We start from the raw sequence: 23,661 nt of genomic DNA, 5'->3' as shown, positions 1-23,661 counted from the left end.
TGAACATAGACTGGCTGCTAGGGCTGGAGGGATGGCTTGGCAGTTAAGAGCACTGGCTGCTCTTCCAGAGGACCCAGGTTCAATTCCCAGCACCCATATGGCAGATCACAACTGTCCGTAACTCCAGAACTAGAACTGCATACATGCAGGCACAACACAGCCTGACTGCTGGCATGAGCTTCTGAGATGAATCTGCTTCACCTTCTTTTTATTTATGGTATTCCTTTTCCCCTTTCCTTTTCTTCTAGGAATGTTTCTTTCTTGGTGTTCTGTGTGTCCACCTCACTTTGATGCAGTCTTGAGACCTTCCTGCTTAGTCTTCTGAGTGGTGGTTCTTACATGGGTGTATCATTACACTAGTTTTCTTTTTAATTTAAAAGGATTTTTATTTTTTACTTATGTGTGTGTGTATGCCATCTGTGTGTGGGTGTTCACAGAGACCAGAAGAGAACGTTGGATCCCCTGGATCTGAAAGTTAAGGAAATTATGAACTGCCTGATCCGGATGCCAGGAACCTGATAGTTTCTCTGGAAGAGCAGCAGTGCCTAAGTGTCTCTTCAGCTCATATTTTGAGTGGATATGCTCACGAGTGTCTGGCCTACACACACACACACACACATGTATTGCATCACATGCATGTGCATGCCTGGTGCGTGTGGAGTTCAGAAGAGAGTATTGGATCTTTTGGAGCTGGAGTCATGGATGGCTGTGAGCCACCACCATGTGGTGCTGGGAACTGAATTCTATCCTCTGCAAGAGCAGCAGATGTCAACTGCTGAGCCAGCTGTCCAGCTCCAGCTCACACCATGTATCATCATCATAATCATTATTACTATTATAGAGTTTTTTCTTTAACTTGCAGTACTTAAAAAATTTTTTATGTCTCTATGTGCATGTGCCATGCCTGTGGACGTCAGAGGACAGCTTTGTAGAGGTTAGTTCTACTATGTGAGTCCTCAGAGTTGGCAGCAGATTCATCTTGACAGCCCTGGTAGCATGCTGCCTTCTTCTTTTTTATTTTTTTATTTTTATTTTTTTTAAAGGTTTATTTATTTTATTTATGAGTACACTGTAGCTGTCTTCAGACATACTAGAAGAGGGTATCAGATTCCATTACAGATGGTTGTGAGCCACCATGTGGTTGCTGGGAATTGAACTCAGGACCTCTGGAAGAGTAGTCAGTGCTCTTAACCGATGAGCTATCACTCCAGCCCCTTCTTTTTTATTTTTTTGAGGTAGAGTATCATTTATGTACCCAGGGTACAAAGATATGACCGTCTCTCTCCCATCGTCTGGGATTACAGGTATATGCCACTATTTCTTACTTGTAAGATGTCTCCTTCTCCTCCTCTTCTTTCTCCTGCTGCTGCTGCTTTTAAAAGATTGTTTATTTTATATATGTGTGTTTTTCTACACATATGTATATGTACCACATAACCTGAGATGTCAGAAGAGGGTGTTGGATCCCTGGAGTCAGGGCTGATTGAGACCAACCATGCGGTAGCTGGAAACTGAACCCAGGTCCCTTGGAAGAGCAACATGTGCTCTTAACTACTGAGGCATTTCTCCAGCACCTAGACGATATATTTTTAAATCCAATGCTTTTCTTGCAAAGCCTCTGTAAGTTGCGGCACTTCATCTGAACTAGATAGAGAGAAGGCAATGTGGGTAACTGGGGGCTTCAGTGTGTCTGCTCTGGCTGTGTGAGGTGACAGATCAAGGTCATTCTGGAGACTCGGTGTCACCACATATGCTGGCTCAGCAGCAGTTCCTGTGTGGGAAGTTCTCACGCAGTGTCTTTTCTGAGTAGACAGATTCCACAGAAACCAGGTGGAAACGGAGGCTACAGACAGGAAGTGGGTGTGGGAGGGGAGCCACCCTGGTAACCAGAGCTCTGCCTCACGGAAGAGAACAGTCACAGAAAACGAGTCAGAACTAAAAAAAATATTTCATTTCATTCTGAATAAAAAACAGAACAGACAGAACTCTTGTAAATTCTGAAAACAATGTCATTGCTACAGAAAATTTCACAGAAATCATCAGGGAGTGTGGAGACCAAGGTGCCTGCCCTGCCATGAACACTGCCTGTCCGGAGTCACAGAGGAGGCTCTTAGGGGACAGCACAGGTGGTGGCAGAGCCTGAATCAAGCTCAGGATACAGCTTCTACCTGCTGCACCAAGACCCAGTGGCTCGGAGGACAGCTAGGTCTTCAGGATCGCTGTGTGCGGGCACCTTTGCGGCTGCGTGTGGCCCACATGCCTCGCTTCGAGTGATAGTGGTGGTAGAAGTGTCGCAGCCGAAGCCTCTCCACCTCCAGCCCTGCCTGCAGGACCCTGGGAGGAGTGGGTGGAACATCAGAACCCTGCCTCAGATGCTCTGGCTGGGGGCTGCCCTTGCAGCTGCAGGAGCCTGGGGGTGGGAAGGGTTCTCTGGTATAGGGTAGGTGGAAGGGATTTTGTGTGTCTCTAAAATCCTGACAGGTGGGGTTCTGCCATTCCATCCTCTCACTGGAGGAAGATAGAGATGTCTCAGTGTGAGGTAGGGGAGGGCAGTCACCTGTCCAGAAGTTCCCAGTCCTCGCCTCCCCACTGGTCACGGAACTCCTCAGTGTTCATGCCTCCTACTCTGTCAAAGTCTGATTTGTAGATCCCAAAGAGGCCAAATCCATTCACTTCCCAGTAACCTGGAGGTGGAGAGGGTAACCATTAGGGAGTGGTCCTTAACAGTTTCTCCCCAGGGCGGCTAGAGGACCCTGGGAGGAATTCTAAGAAGCCTTCTTATTTTGGAGACTCTGGGTGGGAGGGTGGGGGTGGTGTATTTGTTAATAACTCGGGAGCTCATAAGGAAAGGGTCTCACGACCTCTGCATGACCCGTGTATGGATAAGGTCCTAGGCTTACCCGGGACGTTGGGTCCCTAGATTTGCCCTAGTGCTTGTGAGAACCTGAAGTTCCTGGGGGAACACTCAGGTCCTTACCATGTGGGTTCCACGGTGAGCTCCCACAGCCCAGACGCATGACCACAGGGGCGAAGGCCAGCTTGCCCTCCACACAATGCTTGCGGATGCTGTCCAGGATATTAGGTGGGAAGTGGATGTGCAGGTCACAGAGGAATACGATGCTGCTGGGGTCCTGTAGGTTGGGAGGTCTGAGCCCTGCTCACCTCCCCAAGGTGAGCTCAGCACCCTTATTTCTTTCCCCTAAGCCCTTGACTGGCCCACAGACCTCCACTGCATCCACTCCAGTTTGCAGGCCTGCAGAGCGCTCGAAGTTTCCAGTTCGTCTCAAGTACTGGTACCTGGAGAAGCGAAGGAATCACAACAATCATGAAGGGAGGTGGACGGTGTCAGGACAACTCACCTCCCGTAAGAGGAAAGATCCTTGGCTTCCCTAAGTGGTGCAGGTAAACATCGTTACCGAGGTAGCTGAGCCGCACGCAGGGCCCGCTCCACATCCATGTCCTCGCTCTCAAAGTCCACTAAGATGATGTTGAAGTAGGAGTCCCCCGTATGCACATGTAGCGCGGACATATCTGCCAGGAACTGCACTACCCAGCGCGCCTGATTCTTTACTGGAAGAGGGGGTGTCACTGAAGCAGCATGACTGGACAGAATGATTCCCACCTCCCATCCCACCCCCGAAAGCCTCATAGAGGTGCACATACCTGGTACAATGAAATGAACCATGACATCCTGACGCCAGGCCAGATGCAGAGGCCGGCAGAGCTCTGGGCGACCGTCTGGGTGGATCGAGGAGGCAGGAGGAGGCTCCGGACTTTCTCCATCTTCGTCCCCAACGCGGGCTCCGGGCAATCGCAGGAAGACGTATTCTGATAGGCGCTGGCGGCTGCCTCCGCGCTCTTGCAATTCCAGTTCCAGGAGGAAACGGCTTCCCCGTGCAGAGTCGCGGCGCTTCTCCACGTTCACGATGCGTAGAAGCGAGAAGCGCCTGCGAGGCAAGGCTGATTAACCGAGGGTTGTAGCTCCACTCAACGCCTCCCCCTTTACCCCGAGAACCACGCGACTGTACTCCCCACACCGCATTACATCGCTCCCAAACACAGGTTGGCCTTCCCACTTCCCCAGACCAGCAGGAAGTAGGAAAGGCTACACTAGGGGGCGATATGAGCCCAGGATTGTCAAGTTCTCCCGGATGTCTTCCTTTGCCTGATTTTCTTTGTCCTGAGGTGATGTCTCAGTCTTCTATGATTAGCCTTTCACAGAACCACCAGGAAGCCGTTAGTTCTCCCATGTGTCTCCCTCATACCCCTAGCAGGCCCCTGATACCGTCTCAGTCCTTAGGCTAGTCACTCTGCCTCCCACCCTCTGGTGACAGCTAGTACTCCCCTATAGATCATTGGCATGACCTCAGACGGGAGTCCTGTGATTCAACCCCACTCAAATCAGGAAGCTTCTACTCCCAACCAAACACTTTGGGTCAATCCTTGGGGGTCACCCACACCATAGCACCCAGATTTGCCTATGACCACACAGTGGACAGTCCTATAAAGAGACCATAAGATTGCTCCATAAGCTGCTCTCAGGAGACCTGCCCTCTGAGCCACCTAGGTCTGTCCAACGTCACCACTGGTGGGAAGGATCTCATGGCCCCTTTTGAGGACAGTCATGCTCTTGCCCTCTGGAACAGCAGCACATCTGTGTACAACCCCTGTCCTGTTCAAAACTTCATGTTGAGCTTAGCTCTCAACACTGGCTGCCAGACAGACACCTTGTCCTGATGTCCTTGAGTTCATCAAGGCTCACAGAAGGGTCTCCCTTTCCTCAAGGCTGACAACTGTACAGGACAGCCTCTCCTAAGAACTCCCTCAATGATAAACCATGGACTGAATCTCCTTCAAAATGGGGCAGAAACAAGTTGGATGCCTGAGACCTAGGGGACCAAGGCCCCCTTGAGCTAGACACAGTCCTCTAGTTAAGACCCTGCAGTGCTCCACAAGGAGAGGTCTAGGGTTTCTGAGCTTGACACTTTAGTGTCTCTGGTCCCTGAAAAGGCTGTCTGCCCACAATCTGGCTAAGCCTGACTACTGTTGCCTATGGTTTGGATTCACCCTTGGGACTAGGTCTAAGGTGACAGACAGGGGAATTGGCAGTGAGGACAGATGAAGTCAGTCTTGAGTGGGGCTCTAGAGAGCCCTTCAACCTGGATAAGTAAGACACTAGTTACAGAGAGGGAGAAGGGGATCAGAGAGCTGCTGAGAGCCAAGGAAGTTCTGAGATTCCTGCAGACACCAGCATGCCTTCTCTTCAAGCAGACGCCTGCCCCATACCCGCCATGGCGTGCATTGAGCCGCTCCATGTACTGAGCCACCACGTCCACTGCTTCGGTCTCAGGAAGCTGCAGGTTCCCGGATACGTTACAGCGTAGGTCGTTCCAGTCGGAGCGCAGCAGCTCGAAGTCCATGGCACCCACACTGAATGTGCGCTGCCAGTCAATAGCATCCTCACGCCAGCGGCCCAGTGGCCGCCCAGCGGCCTGCTCCTCCTCTTCCTCACTGTCTTCTGATGTGGCCTCATCGCCAGGGGGCCCATCCTCCTCCCCTTCTTCACCCTCTCCAGGCAGCTGTGGCCTGGATACCTGAGACAAGCTCAGGAAGGAGGTCACAGGCTGTGTTTCCACTGAGGAGTTCAAGTCCACTGTGGGCAGCATGAGTCCCTGTCCATGCAACTGGCCCTCCCGGCCTCCCTGGCTGGTCTGTGCCCTGACTGGGGGCTTTAGTTCTGTGACCTTGGGGCCACTGGTCCTATAGCCCTGGGTCCGAGGTGGATGTGGGGGCACCCGCAGCTGTACTCTGGGCAGAGGCTTGGGGCGCAGGAAGACACCAGGGAAGGGTGGCCAGGGTGAGTCTCTCAATGACCTTGGGGAAGCCCGCTGTCCAGGTCGTACCCTGGTCACATACACCTTTGACGGCGACTTCTCCACAGTTCGGGGAGGTGGAGCTCGCCCCAGGAAGAGGGGCAGGGGGCGTGGGGCCCAATTCAGTGCCCGGGAGTGTCTGAGGGTCTGCTCATCCAGAGGACTAGTCGTAGGTGGGGTAGTGCTGGCTATAGTTCCAGTGGAGGCTGCTGGGGTAGGGGTCCTGTGACTCTGCTGTAGGGAGGCTTCACTGGGCTCCAGGCTGTCTAACAGTTCCTGCTCATCCTCGTCATCCAGGAAGTCTGTAGAGAATGTCTGGTAAGCAAAAGTAACTGGCATTTGCGTTGGGAGGGCAGCAGGAGCGAGACACTCACCATCTGGGTTGAGGAAGAGGAAGGCTCTTCGCTGAACTTCTTCCTCCTCATCTTCCTCTCCCTCCTCCTTGTCCATTTTCATGTATTTATAGAACCCAAACCTGAGGGAGAAAGTGCATCAGAGGCCTTCCTCATTGAAACTCTTCATCCTCACTTCTGACAGGCCACGCCCCCACCTACCTTTCCAGGTATAGTGGGGACTCACGGTAGAAGCACTTGTTGTCTGTCTCCATGTGAGTGAGACGGGTATGGTCATTAGGGTAGATGAAGGGCAGGTACACCTGAGGGCAGGGCCAACAGCTTAGGGGTAGGGCCTGGGGGCAAAGGGTAGCTTTAAGACACCTCCCTCACCAGGCACTTACAAACTGTAGTCCTTGGTATCTGGCTATGGGGAAATCCTTGAGGACATAAGTAGGTGCATAGGCACAGGGCTCCAGTACATTCTCCAGGCTCAAAGGTTCCATCCGAGGAGCTATAAAAAGGGAAGTCACTTGGTGGCCTGGCCCTCACCCCACTCCATCCTCACCCTCCTCTGGGGCCTCCTCTCACTGAGGAAGAAGGTGTCCCTGGGGTCTGGGTGTAGCATGTCGGCGCTGGGTTCCTCCTGTGGTGGGTATCCTCCTGCATGGCTGGCTGGAGACTGAGGCACATGGGCCACATGATCCATCTTGAGAGATGACTCATCTAGGAGTAGGAGGGTACCTGGAACTTCGGCCTACCCTTCACCATCCCCATGCTGAGCCCCTCAGAACCCAGCCATTCCCCTGAGGAAATACCCAGCCCGCACCTGTGTACAGGGAAATGTGAGCAGAACCAATGATCTCGAACTTCAGACCAGGCAGGAAAGCTCGCCACTGGGGGTGTAGGGATAGGAAAGAGGTTGGGTCCTGGTGGGTGGCTTTCCTTAGTTCATAGGTGAGGGACTACAAAGTGAAAATCCTCAAAGGATGCAAGACACTTGGTGGGGAGAGTAGGAGGGGCTTAAGGAAGAGGCACCTGACAGAAGGCCCAGGAAGTTGAGGAGTTCATGGGGCAGATCCAGACTCCACCCAAGGGTCTTCCCTCCCTCCCTCCCTCCCTCCCTCCCTCCCTCCCTCCCTCCCTCCCTCCCTCCCTCCCTCCTTCCCTCCCTCCCTCCCTTCTTTCTCCAAAGGTTGCTGATTATAACTTCTGACTCCATTTTCTCTCTGGTTTTGCATGTTGCCTTCCTGGGTCAATGCTGGATTTTTCCTCAGCCCCTGACCTAGTATCTGCCACCAGATGGCCCTCCCCATGCCCCAGCTCCATGGATGCTCCCGAGTCTCCTTGCAGCTGTGTTCCCACTTCTATTCAGCCTGTGCTTCTGGGGGGCTGACTGGGCACTTCTGCTTCCAGCTCCTCTGGGACCTCTGTACCTCTGCTCTCTTCCCTCAGATCATTCAAACACCACGTCTCCACTCTACTGAGTTGGGACGACATGTACTGAGGTGCTGAGGCCCACAACCACCAATGCTACTGTGGATGCTGTACCTCATCTTCTAGGCTCTGTCTGGCTGTCAAACCCTCCTCCCTATCTCCCAGCTACCTGTCTTTTTTCTCTGTGGTGGCTGACGCTGATTTTCAACCTAACAGGTTCTAGAATCACTGGAGACGAACTTCCAGGCACGTCAGTGAGGGAGTACAGAGATGAGGTTAACTGGGGGAAAAGACCTCCCCTTAATCGTGGGGAGCACCATCCCATGAATGGATGTCCAAAACTGAGTAAAAATGAAAAAGTGAGCCGAGCACTAGTGGTTGTCTCTCTCAGTTCCTGGACACAGAGGCAATGTAACCAGCTACCTCACACTCCTGCTACCAGGACTTCCCCTCCATCATGGACTGCACCCTCAAACTGTGAGCGGAAATAAACCATCCCTTAAGTTGCTTCTTGTCAAGTATTTTGTTACAGTGAAAATCATGGCAATAAAAAGATAGTATACTTCCCAAGGCTCTGCCTCTCAGCTTCCCATTGTTCCACACAGGCCGGAGGGATTCCTGGCAAAATCTCAACTACTCCATGACAATCTGAGCAGTTCATCACAGCACTGCAGGCCTGGCTACCAGACTTCTTGGAGACTCAGATGCTAGAAAATGGGGGCTAGTCCTCTAGGTACAGAATTTATATGCTACACTTTCTGCTATAGACTCTGTCTTCCCCATGTCTCCTGGTGAAGGGCCACTTTTCAGTGCAGCACCTCTGAACATCCAGCAGTTATAACATACCCTCCTGACCCTGGTCCATGTCCCCGAATATCTGCTTTATCTCCTAGACTGGAAATCCCTTCATGTTGGGGACCACCCTGCAGTGACTGTCCAATGATAGAGGAAGTGGATGGGGGTGGGGAGCTGTGGTCTTTGGAGCTCCTTCAGAGGGCAGGCCACACTCACACCCACTTCCACATGGTCTGAACCCTTGTCATCTTGCTTGTGAAGCAGTTCAAAGTAGTATCTCCGGGAGGCCATGAGCCTGTGGACATAAGGAGTTGGAGTTATCTCCCACCAAATAGATTAAGAGCCCAGAGGGTCAGGACAGAATCTTATAATCCTCTAGGATGGTCCCTCAGGAAGATAGCACTTGTGTAACATGGGCAAGGATGATATCCAGCCTCCCTCTCATGTGACAACACAGATGTGCACACACATGTGAATGCATGCACTCTTAAGTTACTCACCGCCGTGGCTTAGACACCTGGGAGCTGAACTTGGTGAATTCTCCAGGCGCGGTCCACTCAGAGCCAGTCTAGGGGTGATACAAGGGGGACAAAGGAGTGACCACATTCTCCTTGGGGGTATCTGACACAGTCTGTGTTTCCAGGAGGCTGCAGGAGGTCCAGTGAAGACATATGTGGTATGGATGGAGGAGCTAGGGCAAGAGGGCAGAACCTACCTTGCCCACAAAGGCTACAAGCTGTGCGGATGCTGGGCTCTCATCCAAGCTCAGCCAGAACTCAGAGTTGTCATCCGAAGCCACAGAGAACTGGATGTCTCCTAGTCCACAGGACAGAGGCTCAGGAAGCTGAATTCTTCAAGACATTCCGCCCCTGCCATACCCAGCCTACTTACCATCTCTGGCTGGGTGGATGAAGCCAAAAATCCGGAGTCCATAGTTCTTCCACTTAGGGGACACAGCCAACTTTGTCACAGTAGTCCGAGTCTGCCAATAGTGCAATAGCCACTAACTCACAGCTCACTGCATGACTTGCCCACCTTGCCAACCTGTATGTTCTCAAGGTACTCACGTGAGGAAAGAGTGGGAAGTGCAGGTTCCTTCTCAAGTGGCCCACAGCACCCCCACACCAGTCCTCAAACACATGCAGGTTCACCTGTCCTTTGAACTAGGGGTCAGAAGGGACATTTGCTGTTATACAGTCTGTTCCACCCCTCCTCCCAGCCCAGTCCAGCCCAATCCAACAGAACTTACCTCTTCCCGCCAAGGGGGTGTCTGGTGGGTGAGGTTCAGTGGGGGTGGCTTCCTAGCTCCTCCAGGAAACAGCATGTTTGGGCCCCGCCCCTCAGGCTGCAGGAAAGAGTAGCCATGTCAGAGATCTAAAGGCAGGAAGTGTCACAACTGCACAGTCCATCTAGACACACGCAGCCAAACAGAACTTCATGGTTCCCCCTTTCGTACATCCATTCACACCACCTAAGCACTCTCCACACAGATGCCCTCAGCAGATCTGCCCAGCCAGATATGTGGCCGCTAACAGGATGCACAACATAAGCATAAACTCAGTGACTACCCAGACACAGTATCCAAACCGAGATGCTGAGGCTCACATACGACCCACAGGGGTATCTACCCATCCGAGAGAGTGGCTCCTCGGGAACAGGTTTTTCCTGGTCACTCCTTACCGCCTGCTCCTCTTCATGACTTTCACTAGAGTCCTCTGCCCTCTGTGTGGATGATGCCACTGGGACACCCCGGCTATCGGTCACCCCGGTCAGCTTCTCACCATCTGCAGGTGCATGTGAAGCGTGTTAGAGCTCAGATTCCCTGAGGCGAGTATCTTTGTTGTTGGGGTCAGCTGGAGGGGCAGGACAAGGATTGCTGAAACCTCTGCACTTCTGCCCCATCATGTGGGGGCATTTTAGACCCTACGTTGGGTGGGCAATACAAAGCAAGAGTCTTTGCCAGCTCTTCTCCAGCCCCTAGTGAGCACTGGGAGCAGGGATATATATATTCAAGCTAGTGTGAAACTGTACACACTCACACCCATCTGGTGATCTTCTCAGAATGGCTTTGTCTTGGGAAGAATTCCAGATGGCCTAGCACCCTTGATGCCTTTCCCATGTGCTAGGGTATTTGCCTCCTCTCTCCAGATCTATATGAAGACATGTCCACTACAGTTCCTCCAGTTTGGGGTAGTCTACTCTTGTACCTTGTTTTGTCCCACTTCTTAGACTTTCTCCCTAAGTTGCATGTCCACTGTCTTCCCTGGTGTCCGGTTTTCTGGACTTGAGTCTCCAAAGGCAGGAGGTTTCATTTTATCCCAGTCCTTTCTGTCCCTCCTAGTGCTTCCAATGAGAGACTCTAGATACAGAAATTCTTCCTGTTTCAAAGTCACACCTTGCATCCACATCTACCCCTCTGTGCAGATCTCAGAAGCTAGGCTATTGGAAAGGTACAGCTGATACCAGATGAACTGCCTCTAGGTGAGGGGCTGCCTGTGTGGTCTCCTCCCTTGAAATTTCTGCAGTGCTCCACATTCTAGATCCTTCCTTGAGAAACCAAGAAGTAAGCAAGCAAGACTCCTGGTCAAATCCCCAGAGCCTGGCCTGGATACCGATAGCCCATCAAGCTAAGTCCAGGCATTTTGAATACATTGGGAACTTTCCGTAGTGGGGTCTCGGCTCAGGCCACCATCACTGCCTTGCAGGGGCTAAGCCTCAGCACAGAGGGTGTGGAGACAGGCATCTGCCCCACCCTTACTTGTAAGCACAGGCTGCCGGACACCCACTGAACATTGCCTGCTCTGAAAACTGACAACACTGTCAGCAAAGTCTTAGGCACATGCAGCTGTTCAACTTATCACATGCCTTGTGGTACCTGGTGGGTCCCAGGTGGCCAGACAGGAGATGGAGGTTCAGCCCAGAGTAGAGAATGTGTGGCTGGGGCCCCATCTGTGCAGCCCAGGCTGCTTCTAGTAGTGCCATTGGGAAGGGCTGATCTTCCAGGATCCAGAATAGATCCTACCCACCTAGGGGAGTCAGAGTCAGAGCCAGCTGCCCTAATGATCAACCTTCAACAGCAGGGCTCCCTGTCTTCACTCCTTCCTGGTTGGTCTCAGACAGAAACAAATTGCCCAGGAAGTCAGCTGATCCCACAAGGGCAGCTGATGGGGGCTGACTTTATTGGGTACTGGGTCCAGACTTATCTCTTAGGGATAGAGTTGTGGCAGGATATCTTGAAGATGTCACAGCTAATAAGGTACATGGATTGGGATGACCCATAAACTTTCTTGGGGGCTGGGATCTGTCTCAGATCCTTGGCCCGGCATCTGGTGGAAGATGTACGGAAAGAGTTGCCCAGGCACATGAGGAGGCAGAGGGCCTCGTAGGCAGGAGACAGGAGTGGGGCTGAAAAGGGAGTTCTGGATCCATCAGGTGGAGTGGACCAGGACGTTGTGAGCCAGTGTCACTGCCCTGAGACTTTGAGAGGAAAGACACTTGCTCCCTTCCCACTAAATAAATCCTCAGCTCGCCAGCTTCCTTCACAAAGATGAGGCTGAGCTCTATGCTGCTTGGTTAGGCTTCTCCAGGTTCATTTCCTGGTCCTTGTCTACCTAGCTGTCATTGATGGTCACCCTGCTCTGGAGCTTTTCTCCCAAAGTGTGGGTTCAATGGCCACCATCTCCAGAGGTTCTCCCCAGATTCTTGCTCACTGGGCTTGCCAGGCCTAAGTTGCTTTGTGCATCCTCTGCCCGCTCTTAAATGTGCAAACTACAGCAAGCATTTACTCAAGTTAGCATTGGTCCCTAGCACACAGACATCTCAGTCCACAGTCACAGGTGTACTCAGGGTTTCCAGATGTTCTGGTCACTCTCAGCAGCTGGATTCCTCAACACCACCCTTACCTCCCCATCCTCCAGCAGAGGAGGAAACTGAGGCCCTGCTAAGTAGGCAATGGCCTGACAGACCTCTTGGCTGAAGGCACCGGTTCCCCCAAGGGCCCACCGTTAACTCCATCACCACTGGATCTAAGCCAGATTCCAGGGTCCAAAAAGGTTAGGGATGAGCCCCAAGGGTCCCTGGCATTACTGCTGACGTCATTGGGCGTCCCGCCGGACAGAGCTGCGACCCCTCCCCCAATATAGCGGAGCTGGGAGGATCAGGACAACAGGGGCTCTGGACAGTCAGACCCCCGCGCCTCGGGAGGTCCTGGCCCTCTCGCCGCGCGCCATCGCGTACCTCGCCCGTAGCCCAGCCGCTGGCGTAGCGCGCGGCCGGGGCGCACCAGGCTCCGGTGCACATACGTGAGCCACGCGGCGCAGGTGAGCAGCAGCAGCAGCAGCAGCAGCTTCATCTGCTTGCGGACCTTCTTCACCGGGAACCACGGCATCGCGGAGCCACACTCAGGGGCGTCGCTGCGGCCACCCGGCCCCGCCTGCCCCGCCCCACATCCCCCGGCCCACCCTGCTGCGCTCAGCGCCTGCAGCACCGCATGGTCCTTTGTCCGCTGCGGGGGGCTACGGGATTCGGCCACGACTCCCGGCTGCTCGGGCCGCGGTTGGGGTGGACGGCGGGAGCGGCTCCTTGAGGCGCTCCCCCGCCCGCCCCTCCCGACTGCTCACGCTCCTCTGGATGCCGCGGGACCGAGCAGCATCCACGCTGCGGTGCTACCCACCGTGAAACGGGACGACGGTCGCGTTGCCCGAGCCAATCGGCCGCGGCCAGCCCGCGTACAACCAATCCGTGATGCTCGGAGGCGGGGTGGCGCGTTAGGGTGTGCCAGCGATCCACACGACGCGCGCATTCACCTGGTGTTCGCCGGCCGCGCGCCCGGGGATGCGGGGGGTTGTGGGGACCGAATCTGCAGTGAGGGACATCAGGGACGTCGGGGAGAGGGATGTAAGAGGACGTTGTTAGTGTGGAGGCCATGGCAGGGACGAGGGGTTCTGCGGGAATCAGGTTGCATGTCTGGGAAAATGCTGGGAGTAATGACACACAGAGAAGGAGCTCAGCCTACCTCTCAGTCGGACTTGAACCAGGCTGGGATGTTCTCATTTAGCTGTGAGTTAGGACAGGTGGGTGAAGGGTGTTTCTATCCAGATTGCTTCAGTTGTGCACGCCATTCGCTTTCTAGCTGGTGCATTCCACCTTAGCACCAGCCGGTTCTCCTTGAGGTTCCAGCCTATTGACAAGGGTACTTCAGTTGGTGTAGCAGAAGCTGCTATAAGCCTGTAGAGCTTGTGGGTTAGGAATGTGGACTGGGCCTTTGAATAGTCTCCCTTCCTCCGTGATACCATGGCCTTAAGTGGAAAGACGCCATTGGAATGAGGTGGAGTCATTTAGAGACCTTCACACCCTGGAGTGGGTGTGCCCCACTGGAGATGACTGGGTACCGTCCAGTGTCTGTCCAGCTCAGCAGGCACTGGAGCCATCCATGCACCACTGTGTTGTTTGCAAGGTTGCTTTGTGGGTTTTGTTTTGTGTGTTTGTTTTGTTTTGAGACAATGTCTCACTATGTAGCCTTAGTTGGCCTTGGAGCTATTAAACATCTGTCGCCTCTTCCTCCTGAGTGCTGGGATTCAAGGCACAGGTCACCACACACGTGACTTGCCTTTTGTTTTTAACGTTGCCTTACCATCTCTATGTATCCTTGGGACATAAAATCAAATAGACTTCGTTTCTATCTTTTTTTTTTTCTTTCTTTTCAACTTTTTTCTGTCGTTGTTGTTGTTGTTTTTAAACTTTCTTCCAAGCATCAGCTGCTGGTCTCATCAGCTGGCTCCCTGTTCTGACTTGTTTCTGATGCTTGCACTTGTGTATATCCTGAACATTGTCTCAAACAGTGCTCTGTTTCACACACACACACCCCGCTTACATGGCACGTGTCGTAGCTACTTTTGGATCTTCCTAGTCATCCAGCAAATAGACAATGGGAAAACCTGAAGGTGCAATAGTGAAGAAGAGATGAGGTCTCTGCTTTCATGGAACTTATGTTTTACTACAGAGATAGAAAACAAATAGTGTATTTAAAGAAAGCAAATGTTGGGACGCAAGCAAAGTGTTTGGGCAGAGAAGTGTACTGGCTGGGAAGAGTCCAGGACCCTTTAGGGGATCCAGAGACTCTCCTCTGTTCATCTGGGATACAGCAAGTAGGAGAAGGCAGAACAACGGATGAGTAGGCAAGCTGTGATCAGCTAGACAGCTGTTCCTCTTGCTAACACATCTGGCTGTGACCACATCTCACCCTAACCACAGAGGGAAATGTTTCAGCCTAACCAAGCTGACAATAAGACAACAGGCCCCAATGATGGAAGTATGCACTTAAAAAAAAAAACACCTGTATTTGTTTCTTTAAAGATTTTAAATCATTATTTATGTACATGGATGTTTTGCCTGTATGCATGTCTGGTGTACCACCTGTGTGCCTGGTGCCTACAGGGGCCAGAAGAAGGTGTTGAACATTCTGGAACTGGTTTTAAGCTCCTATGCTGGTACTGGGAACTCAACCCGAGTCATCTGCAAGAACAACCAGTGCTTTTAACTGCTGAGTCATCTCTTCGCCTCCTACAACTGTGTTTAACCAAAGCAAAACCACAATTTTAAACTCTCTGACCAAAACAGGCTGCATCTCCTGAGAAACCAGGTCAAAATCTCACGTTCACCTTTGGAGGCTACTCATTCTTGCAGCTGAGTCACACTTTTTGAAAATGTTCAAGAGGTAAATGATGGGAACACAGAAACATTAGCCATTGCAAATAGGTGTTGCTTTAGATGGGAGGGGAACAGGAGAAGGATAAAGGAAGCAAAGAAATTGGTTTCTGGAGGGTAAGGAAAGCATGTGTCACTCAGTCACGGAGTTGTAATGGCATTGGCAACTACCTTTCTTTTTCCAATAATTTATTTATTTTTATTTTATGTGCATTGATGTTTTCCCTGAATGTATGCCTGTGTGGGGGTGTTGGATCTTGGTGTTAACGACGGTTGTGAGCAGCCATGTGGGTGCTGGGAGTTGAACCCAGGTCCATCTCAAAGAGCAGTCGGTGCTCTTAAGTGTTGAGCCATCTCTTCAGCCCCGACATCTACCCTTTTTGATGAAGCATTCTAATACCTTTGGACTCAGAAAAGGCTGAGGTTCTTTGGCGGATGTGGGAAAGCCTAAGTCTAGATTCCTAAAAGGTCTACTTTGGTATTAGCAAGTTTGTTTGTACAGGATGGATCTGGTTTTCTGTAGTTGTTTTCCATGGGACTTGCAGGCATTAAGAAACACCCTCAAGGAATCTCTGCCTTCTGAGTCACTCACCTTGTCTACACCATGGCCTTGATCTCTTCTTGACAGGACTAGCATCCTGAACAGCACAGAGACCATCCTCTCTGTAGATCTCCTGCCATGACAGCCTTTTATATGATGTATCCTCTGGTAGAATCCTCTTGTATTTGTCCAGGACTGAAGGGGCTTGCTCCAAGGACCAGGTACTTTTAGCTTTAACCCCGTGAGAGTCTTAGATGAACCAGGATGCATTGGTTGGTTCCTTGGGATCTGAGATCAGGAGGCCAGTAGAGCCTAAGGTTGTAGGGACAGGAAACAAAATTATGCTCTTTCTTTTCCTGACCCCTGGGCCCCTGAACGCTGCCCGTGGGGAGCTGTAGGGTGGACACTGATCTTGAGCATCAAGTATATCCTGGGTACATCCCAGCTCCACAGTGTGACCACACTGCTGGCACCAAAACAGCTTTTAGGAGCCATTTTACTGTTCAATGGGAACATGGCCAGAGAGTGAGTTCACTGGAGAGACTTGCACTGTGTGGAATAGGTCTCCCACTGAGGCCATAAATTGTCATTTGGGCAGAAGCATTTAGGCTGCCAGGGAAGCATTAGGGTGCCAGAAGCATTTAGGCTTCCTGCACCCACAACCAGAGTAAGCAATGATTCTAGCTCTGTCCCTTCAGGATGGCAGGGTTCAGTGCCATTCTCTGCTGCTGGCAACTGGGCACTCAGCAGTAACCATAACCGAATGAGCTCCTGTGACTGGAGTCCGGTTTCTGATGTCTATTAGTTTGCTTTTCTGTTCCTTTGATAAAACATTCTGACAGAAAGCAACCTGGGGAGGAAAAGGGTCTATTTCAGTTTGCGGATAAATAGTCTGTCATTGAGGAAAGCTGAGGCATGCACTCAAGCAGGCATCTAGATGCAGGAACTGAGGCAAAGATCACGAGGAACACTGCTTGCTGGTTTACTTAACTACTTTTCTCATACAGCAAAGGCCTTCCTTGCCTAAGGATAGCACCGCCCACAGTGGGCAGGACTTTCCTGCATCAAGCAATTAAGAAAGTATCCTGTGGACGTGTCCACAAACCAGTTCTTCAGTTGAGGTGTCCTCTCTCCAGGTGACTCCATTTTGTGGCAAGTTGACAGAAATTAACCAGCGCATGAGGTCATGTCTAACGTGTATTCATGTTGATACATCACATGGCTTCTTTTCCCCCTAGATAAGAACAGTGTGCTTGGGAAAAGATGATAATGTCCACAGATGGGCTTTCCAGTCACTTGGGTCTTACGGCCTCATTGGCTATGGTTGTGCTTGGGTCAGTATTCACATGGGAAAGATTCTTCATACTCTGTGCATCTAAATGTTACCAGAATGGCCAGACCCCCCCCCCCCCCCAAGCCATCCAAAGTATACCTTTGCTCCTTGTGAGTACCAGGCTACCCAGATGTTCAGCCTGTCCTTGCCTGTGAACCAGAACAGGTTCATGCCTCTTACCTTCAAACTTCCATGTAAAACAAGCCTGTTAGAACAAGAATGTTTTGCCAGGCAGTGGTGGCGCACGCCTTTAATCCCAGCACTTGGGAGGCAGAGGCAGGCGGATCTCTGAGTTCGAGGCCAGCCTGGTCTACAGAGTGAGTTCCAGGACAGCCAATACAGAGAAACCCTGTCTCAAAAAACCAAAAAAAAAAAAAAAAAAAAAAAAAGTTTTATCACAGGAACAGAAAAGCAAACTAACAGACATCAGAACCTGGATTCCAGTCACAGGGGCTCATTCGGTTATGGTTACTGCTGAGTGCCCCATTGCCAGGCACACTCCATACTGTTCTGCTCACTCAGAGGCTTTGCTGACATTGCTGTCATGTGAGCCCTGTAGCAGCTGTTGTACTGTAGCTTTCCACCTTCAGGTGACATCCCTGTAATATGCTAAATCACCTGAGGCCAGGACTCATGTTTTCTTTCTCTGTCAGCTGTTCACAGGGAGCTCCCCATGGAGCTATTGGTGTGTATAGCTTTAGAAAGAACTTAGCCATGCAGGAGTGACTCTTGTGCATGGAGTTGCCTTCTTGGGCCTCTGGGGCTTCTTCAAGCCAGCAGTATATATCACATTTCATTAGTGAGAGGCACTTCCGTGAACTCCGCCCTGGGGCTCATGGGTCAGATGTTCTAACAGTGGCTTCCGGGTGGGTGTTCAGTATCTAGGGGGCACTGGTTGGAACCAGGTTAGTTTTCTTCTGGTGAGGGCAGCTCTTTGCCAAAGTCCATGCAATAATCATTTAAAGGGCTAGGCAGAGGCTCTATCAGACCTGCTCTGGGTCAGTGTGTGACAGCCTGGACTTATTGTAGAGCCCCCCTCACCCTCCCCCCGACCAAAGGTTTTATTTATTTTTATTTTATGTATATGAGTGTTTGTCTGCATATATGCATATGTACCACTTGCATGCAGCGCCCTCTGAGGCCAGAAGAGTGCAACTGCAGTCTGTTAGAACTGAAGTTGCACATGGTTCTGAGTCAGTCACAAGGTGGGTGCTGGGAACCAAACCCTGGTCCTGTGCAAGAGTAGAAAGTACTCATAACTGTTGAGCCCTCTCTCCAGCCCCTGAAGAGCCGTATCTTGTTTTGAGTTATTCAGTTAAAGGGTTGCAGTAAGCACCTTGTCGTGAGTGGCTGACAGCCCAGCCAAACAACTACGAATTCAACCGTGCCTTTTGCAAAAGATCATTCCGGCTGGGCTTAGTGACAGTTTGCACCTCCTTATAGAGAGGTGGGGATGGTCATGAGACCCTCATCTGTTCTTTATTATCTGTTGTATACAACTCTACTTTAATTGCATGTGATCCTGAGGAGGGGCTAGAGTTTATAGGCTGGGGACAACTAGATGGAAAGAGGGGGACTCCGTCTATGCTGCTACAGGAAGTTCCTATCAAAGCTAGGTAAGGCTTTTCAGGTGTGGCCTGTTGGGTGAGGAACATCTACATCCCAGTAAGTAACCTCTCACCTATGTTCTGTAAGGAAGCCCAGTAAGCTCATTGGTTCTCTAGAGTGAACTTTGCAGGAATCCTGCCTTGGTTTGCCACTGGGACCTTAAGAGAAAGGATAGATATTTATTATGTCTCTCCCTGGGAAGGAATTTTAGCAGGTAGGTAAAAATTGTCTCTTAAATAACAGGGATGTACTAGGCATGCTATCTGTCTTATGCTTGAAGAGACTGTATACACTAGACCCAGGTGTCTTGGTCACTTTTCTATTGCCATGAAGACACATCATGACTGAAGTAACTTATAAAAGAAAGCATTTCTTGGGACTCATGGTCCCAGAGGGTTAGAGTCCGTGATCATCACACTGGGGAGCATGGCAGCAGGCAGGCAGATATACGTAGTAGCTAAGACCTCACATCCGGACCAGAAAGCTGGACACACAGAGAGAACTAGGAACGATACAGGCTTTTGAAACCTCAAAGACCACACACAGTAATACACTTCTTTCAACAAGGCTGACACTCCTAATTCTTCCCAGGCAATTTCGTCAACTGGGGATGAGGTGTTCGGATATATGAGTTGATAGGAACTATTCTCATTCAAACCAGCACACCTGGGATTCCAGAGAGAGAGAGTTCCAGCCTCTGTGGGGCCCACTTCTCAGCACATGGATTCTATGTAGATGGTGGCATCTACTTTCTGTCCATCAAGTGCAGTCACAACTGTGTCACCAACAGTGATGGGAAGGAAAGATAATGACGGTTCCTGTGGACTAGGAGACAGTTCTGGGATAAAGCATTGCTCTTGGGAGATAGGACCATGAAGGTGTAGCTAGCTGTTGAAGGCAATGTCTTCATCCTCATCCTTTTACAACAGGTGTTAAGAAAGGGTACATGCACATCAGTACAGCTGTGGTGTGGTGGGAGTAGAGATGTGTTCTAAGTGTGACGTACCAGTGAAGCCACTCAGGAAAGGCAGTTGCAGGAGCCGTGGTCTGATCCCATTTACGATAACAGGATGACAGTCTTCTGTTCCTCAAGAACTACCGTCTTCTACATAGGCCAGACGGGTGGAGTGTAGGGTGATGTGGGGAGACAGCAAGTCTTTGGTGGGAACACATGTCCCACAGTGCAGTACACTTTTATTCTCCTGCTTTCTAGGTATAGGCATTTCAACAGCTTCTACATGGGCTGGGGAGCCCACACAAGGTTCTTCCTTTATGTCTGGGCATGGGTCCAGGAACCAGCAGCCCTACTGGGAGTTGGACCTATGTGAGAGTTCACGAATATGCTGTCCTCCATGCGCCTCTTGATGGGTGGATTTCAGTTTTCTAAGACTCCACCAATTTGGAGCTAAAGTCCCTGGAAGTTCTTCCTATTTCCCCTTTTCAGGCTCAGATTAACACAGGTAGGGTGGCCATTCCTTCTTGTGATGGTCTGATTTGGCTCTTACTATAAACAGAGAGTCCCCTCGTCATGTGCTGGGGTCCTAATCTTTAGTATGGTGGTATGAAATGGTATTTGGGGGAGGTAAGAGTCAGGTGAAGTCATGAAGGGGTCCTGGACTTTTATAAAAGCCCACCCCCTTAAGAAAAGAGCAATGTGGACTCTGAGCAGCCAGGATGGAAGTGTGATCCTGAACCTGGCCATATCTGCACTCTAATCTCAGGCTTCTGCCCCCAGAGCAGGGAGCAGTACATTTGTTTCTCTCCCTCTGGATCCAGCTTGTCCTGGCTGCAGGTGCTGTGGGTTGTAACTGCCGTGGTGCCCTGAGTAAGTCCGGTTTCTTTTTCCCTACGTTTTCTGGCAAACTATAAACAGGCAGAAACCACTGGGATAGCGCTACTTTACAAGTGGCTCTTGGTGTCATCTGGGCTGAAATGTGTTCCATGTCATCGTTGTTAGCTTGAGAGGAACCAGGTCCCTTCTGGTTTAGAGGCCACTTTTGTCTTGTCCATGTTTCTCTGACTGAAGCTGTGAAGATGCCCTGGACTTGCTCTTGTCTGGGACCACACTTGGGCAACAGCAAGTGTGAGTCCCTAGAACCTTGACTCTGCAGTTCTGGGGGTGTCCACTTGCTCCTGTGCCCTAAGGCCAGAACTCTTTTGGTGCTTTGTTATTAATGTCCAAGCTGACCAGCAAGTTTCTACTTACTGAATTTCTTTCTTTCTTTCTTTCTTTCTTTCTTTCTTTCTTTCTTTCTTTCTTTCTTTCTTTCTTTCTTTTTTGTTTTTTTGTTTTTCGAGACAGAGTTTCTCTGTGTAGTCCTGGCTGCCCTGGAACTCACTCTGCAGACCAGGCTGGCCTCGAACTCAGAGATCCACCTGCCTCTGCCTCCCAAGTGGTGGGATCAAAGGCGTGCGCCACCACTGCCCAGTGGAAAAATATTCTCTTATAAAAATTCAGGCCTGGTCTACAGAGTGAGTTCCAGGACAGCCGGACAGCCAGGACTACACAGAGAAACCCTGTATTGAAAAAACAAAAACAAACAAAAAACAACTACAACAACAAAAAAAAGAGAATATTTTTCTAAGAAACTATGTTAGTACAGGTGGTGGCAGCACACGCCTTTAATCCCAGCACTTGGGAGGCAGAGGCAGATGAATAGGATCTGAGCAAAGCCAGCCTGGTCTACAGAACAAGTTCTAGGATAGCCAGGGCTACAAAAGAAACTAGATTAAGTTTTGGGATAAATTCCTTTCTCCAAAGGTGGCCCTGAACTCACAGCCAACCTGCCTCCCTCCCTCCCTCCCTCCCTCCCTCCCTCCCTCCCTCCCTCCCTCCCTCCCTCCCTCCCTTCTTCCTGAGGTTACAATTCTGCACTACACTTTGTCCCAGTTCCTTTTATTTATTTATTTATTTTGAGACAGTCTCACCATGTGACTCTAGTTGGCCTGGATAGAGTGAAACTTTAGCAAGCTGCTTTTTCATCTTGTTATAAAGTAGCCAGCAAAGATGTCTGTGACACAGTCATTTCGAGTTTGTGTGTGGGGGTATGTGTGTGCTGGTGCACATCTGGGCACACATGTGGAGATTAGAGGCCAACTTCAGCTGTCATTCCTCAGGTGCCATCCACCTTGTTTGTGTTTTGAGATAGGGTCTCTCACTGGTCTGGACCTCACCTAGGAGGCTAGAGTGGCTGATAATTGATTCCCAGGATCTGCCTGCTAGGATTATAAGCATGGCATGCCCAGCTCTTGTATTTATTTTTTATTTATTTTTAACCAGGTTGTCTTTCATTAAAATATTTTCTCTTGCTGCTTATTAACTAGCAGGCCTCCCATGAGACTACTATCGATGTCATCTGGTGGCCGTCCCCACTGCAGCCTGCAGACTGTGCATCACTCAGGGTCTTCTTAATAGTTTCAGAAAACTCTGATGACAGACTAGTGTTGTATGTGCCAGGCAATCAGAAGTGACATTTGCACTGTGGTTAGTGGTTCTTCTGCTTCTTTCTGTCTCTCAGTGGCTCCTTGAAGGCTTTGATGATCGGGCCGAGGCAGAGGCAGAAGCAGAGGCAGAGGGCACCACCTCGGAATGCTGGCCTGTCAATTTGGATGGTCATTTTTACTGTAATTTTCACACTGTTCCAGTCACTGGTTGCCTTGGCAATGTTATTTCCAACTTTTTTTTTTTTTTTTTTTTTTTTTTTTTTTTTTTTTTTTTTTTTTTTTTTGAGACAGACCCAGGGGACTGATCTTGGGGGCCAAGGCATATGTGGTCCAACCTCACCTCCAGTGCATCTCAAGTACACAACTTTGATCCTATTGGGGTTGAACTGAGCGGCATGATGGAGGCGGCTGGTGTCGGATGAACCCAGATTTAGAGAGTTGCACCGCAACCTCCTCTGAGCTGAAAGTGGAAAAGCCATAACTAGCTTTTGCTATGTGTAAGGGATCCCGTGCTTGCACAGCTTTACCTCCTAAACTTTCACCCAACTCCCTCTTTGCTGTGAGTAGTCCTCCCTCTCCAACCCCCCTCCCCCAGTACCCTGGTTGGCCTGAAGCATGCTCTGTAGACCAGAATGGCCCCTAGCTCAGAAGGATCTTCTTGCTTCAGCCTCCCGAACGTGAGGATTATAGGTGGGTATCATTAGGCCCTGGCTCTTTCTTTAACCACTGCCCAATGTGGTCATCACCCTCCCTTATCTTTGGAGGTGAAGGCCCTTTGACCCTGCCTTGCTGGAGTTCCACTTCATTGGCAGCATTAACCAGAGCTCTGAGGGCTTTCAAAAACCCCTTGTCAATCAGTCTCAGGGCCGTGTGAATTGGGAGGGTCTTCCAAATGTTTCTGGGAGCCCAACCAGGGAAGGGTTGGGTAAACAAACACAAAATTGATTTGTGTAGCAATTTACAAAATACAACTGAGAACTAAGTATGGTGGTGCATGCTTTTGATTTCAGACCCTGGGCAGGGGCAGGGGCAGGGGCAGGGGCAGGGGCAGGGGCAGGGGCAGGGGCAGGGGCAGGGGCAGGGGCAGGGGCAGGGGCAGGGGCAGGGGCAGGGGCAGGGGCAGGGGCAGGGGCAGGGGCAGGGGCAGGGGCAGGGGCAGGGGCATGTCTGTGCATTCAAGGCCAGTGTAGTGGCTTACTTCCCACAGCTTACTCAGCCAACCTTCTTATACAAGCCTGGACCATCAGCCACGGGATGACAACACCCACAATGGGCTGGGCCCCTCCCCATCAATCGCTGATGGAGAGAATGCCTTACAGCTGGATCTTATGGAGGGATTTCCTCAACTGAGGCTCCTTTTTCTCTGATAGACTTGTGTCAAGTTGACACTGATAACCAGCCAGTTCAGCCAGCCTAGTCTACAGAACGAATTCCAGGCCAGTCAGAGTTACATAGTGAGAACTTGTCTCAAAAAAACAAAAACAAACAAACAAAACCCCCATACAGCTGGTTGTAGTGGCGCACACCTTTAATCCCAGCCTTTAGGAGGCAGAGGCAGGCGGATCTCTGTGAGTTTCAGGCCAGACTGGTCTA

The 23,661-nt window shown here is 50.9% G+C and overlaps 1 protein-coding gene across 1 annotated transcript; it reads right to left on the bottom strand.

Annotated features, from left to right (window-relative positions):
• Positions 1-1,929: 1,929 nt before the first annotated feature.
• Positions 1,930-13,116, bottom strand: B4galnt4 (beta-1,4-N-acetyl-galactosaminyltransferase 4). Its single transcript, XM_034499413.2, has 20 exons — positions 12,674-13,116; positions 10,118-10,221; positions 9,687-9,782; positions 9,505-9,600; positions 9,329-9,419; positions 9,153-9,253; positions 8,938-9,005; positions 8,654-8,732; positions 7,035-7,101; positions 6,797-6,931; positions 6,610-6,719; positions 6,428-6,528; positions 6,248-6,348; positions 5,287-6,175; positions 3,664-3,947; positions 3,417-3,570; positions 3,225-3,297; positions 2,978-3,131; positions 2,558-2,684; positions 1,930-2,334 (listed from the first exon to the last, which is right to left on the bottom strand). Exons 1-20 carry the CDS (start codon positions 12,822-12,824, stop codon positions 2,211-2,213), a joined length of 3,105 nt encoding a protein of 1,034 aa, XP_034355304.1. The 5' UTR covers positions 12,825-13,116; the 3' UTR covers positions 1,930-2,210.
• Between the last annotated feature and the right edge of the window lie 10,545 nt (positions 13,117-23,661).

The sequence above is a fragment of the Arvicanthis niloticus genome, chromosome 1 (assembly GCF_011762505.2).
Source record: "Arvicanthis niloticus isolate mArvNil1 chromosome 1, mArvNil1.pat.X, whole genome shotgun sequence".
NCBI classification, from domain to species: Eukaryota; Metazoa; Chordata; class Mammalia; order Rodentia; family Muridae; genus Arvicanthis; species Arvicanthis niloticus.
Note: the sequence above shows the minus strand (reverse complement) of the source record. Positions and strands in the feature narration are given on the sequence as shown.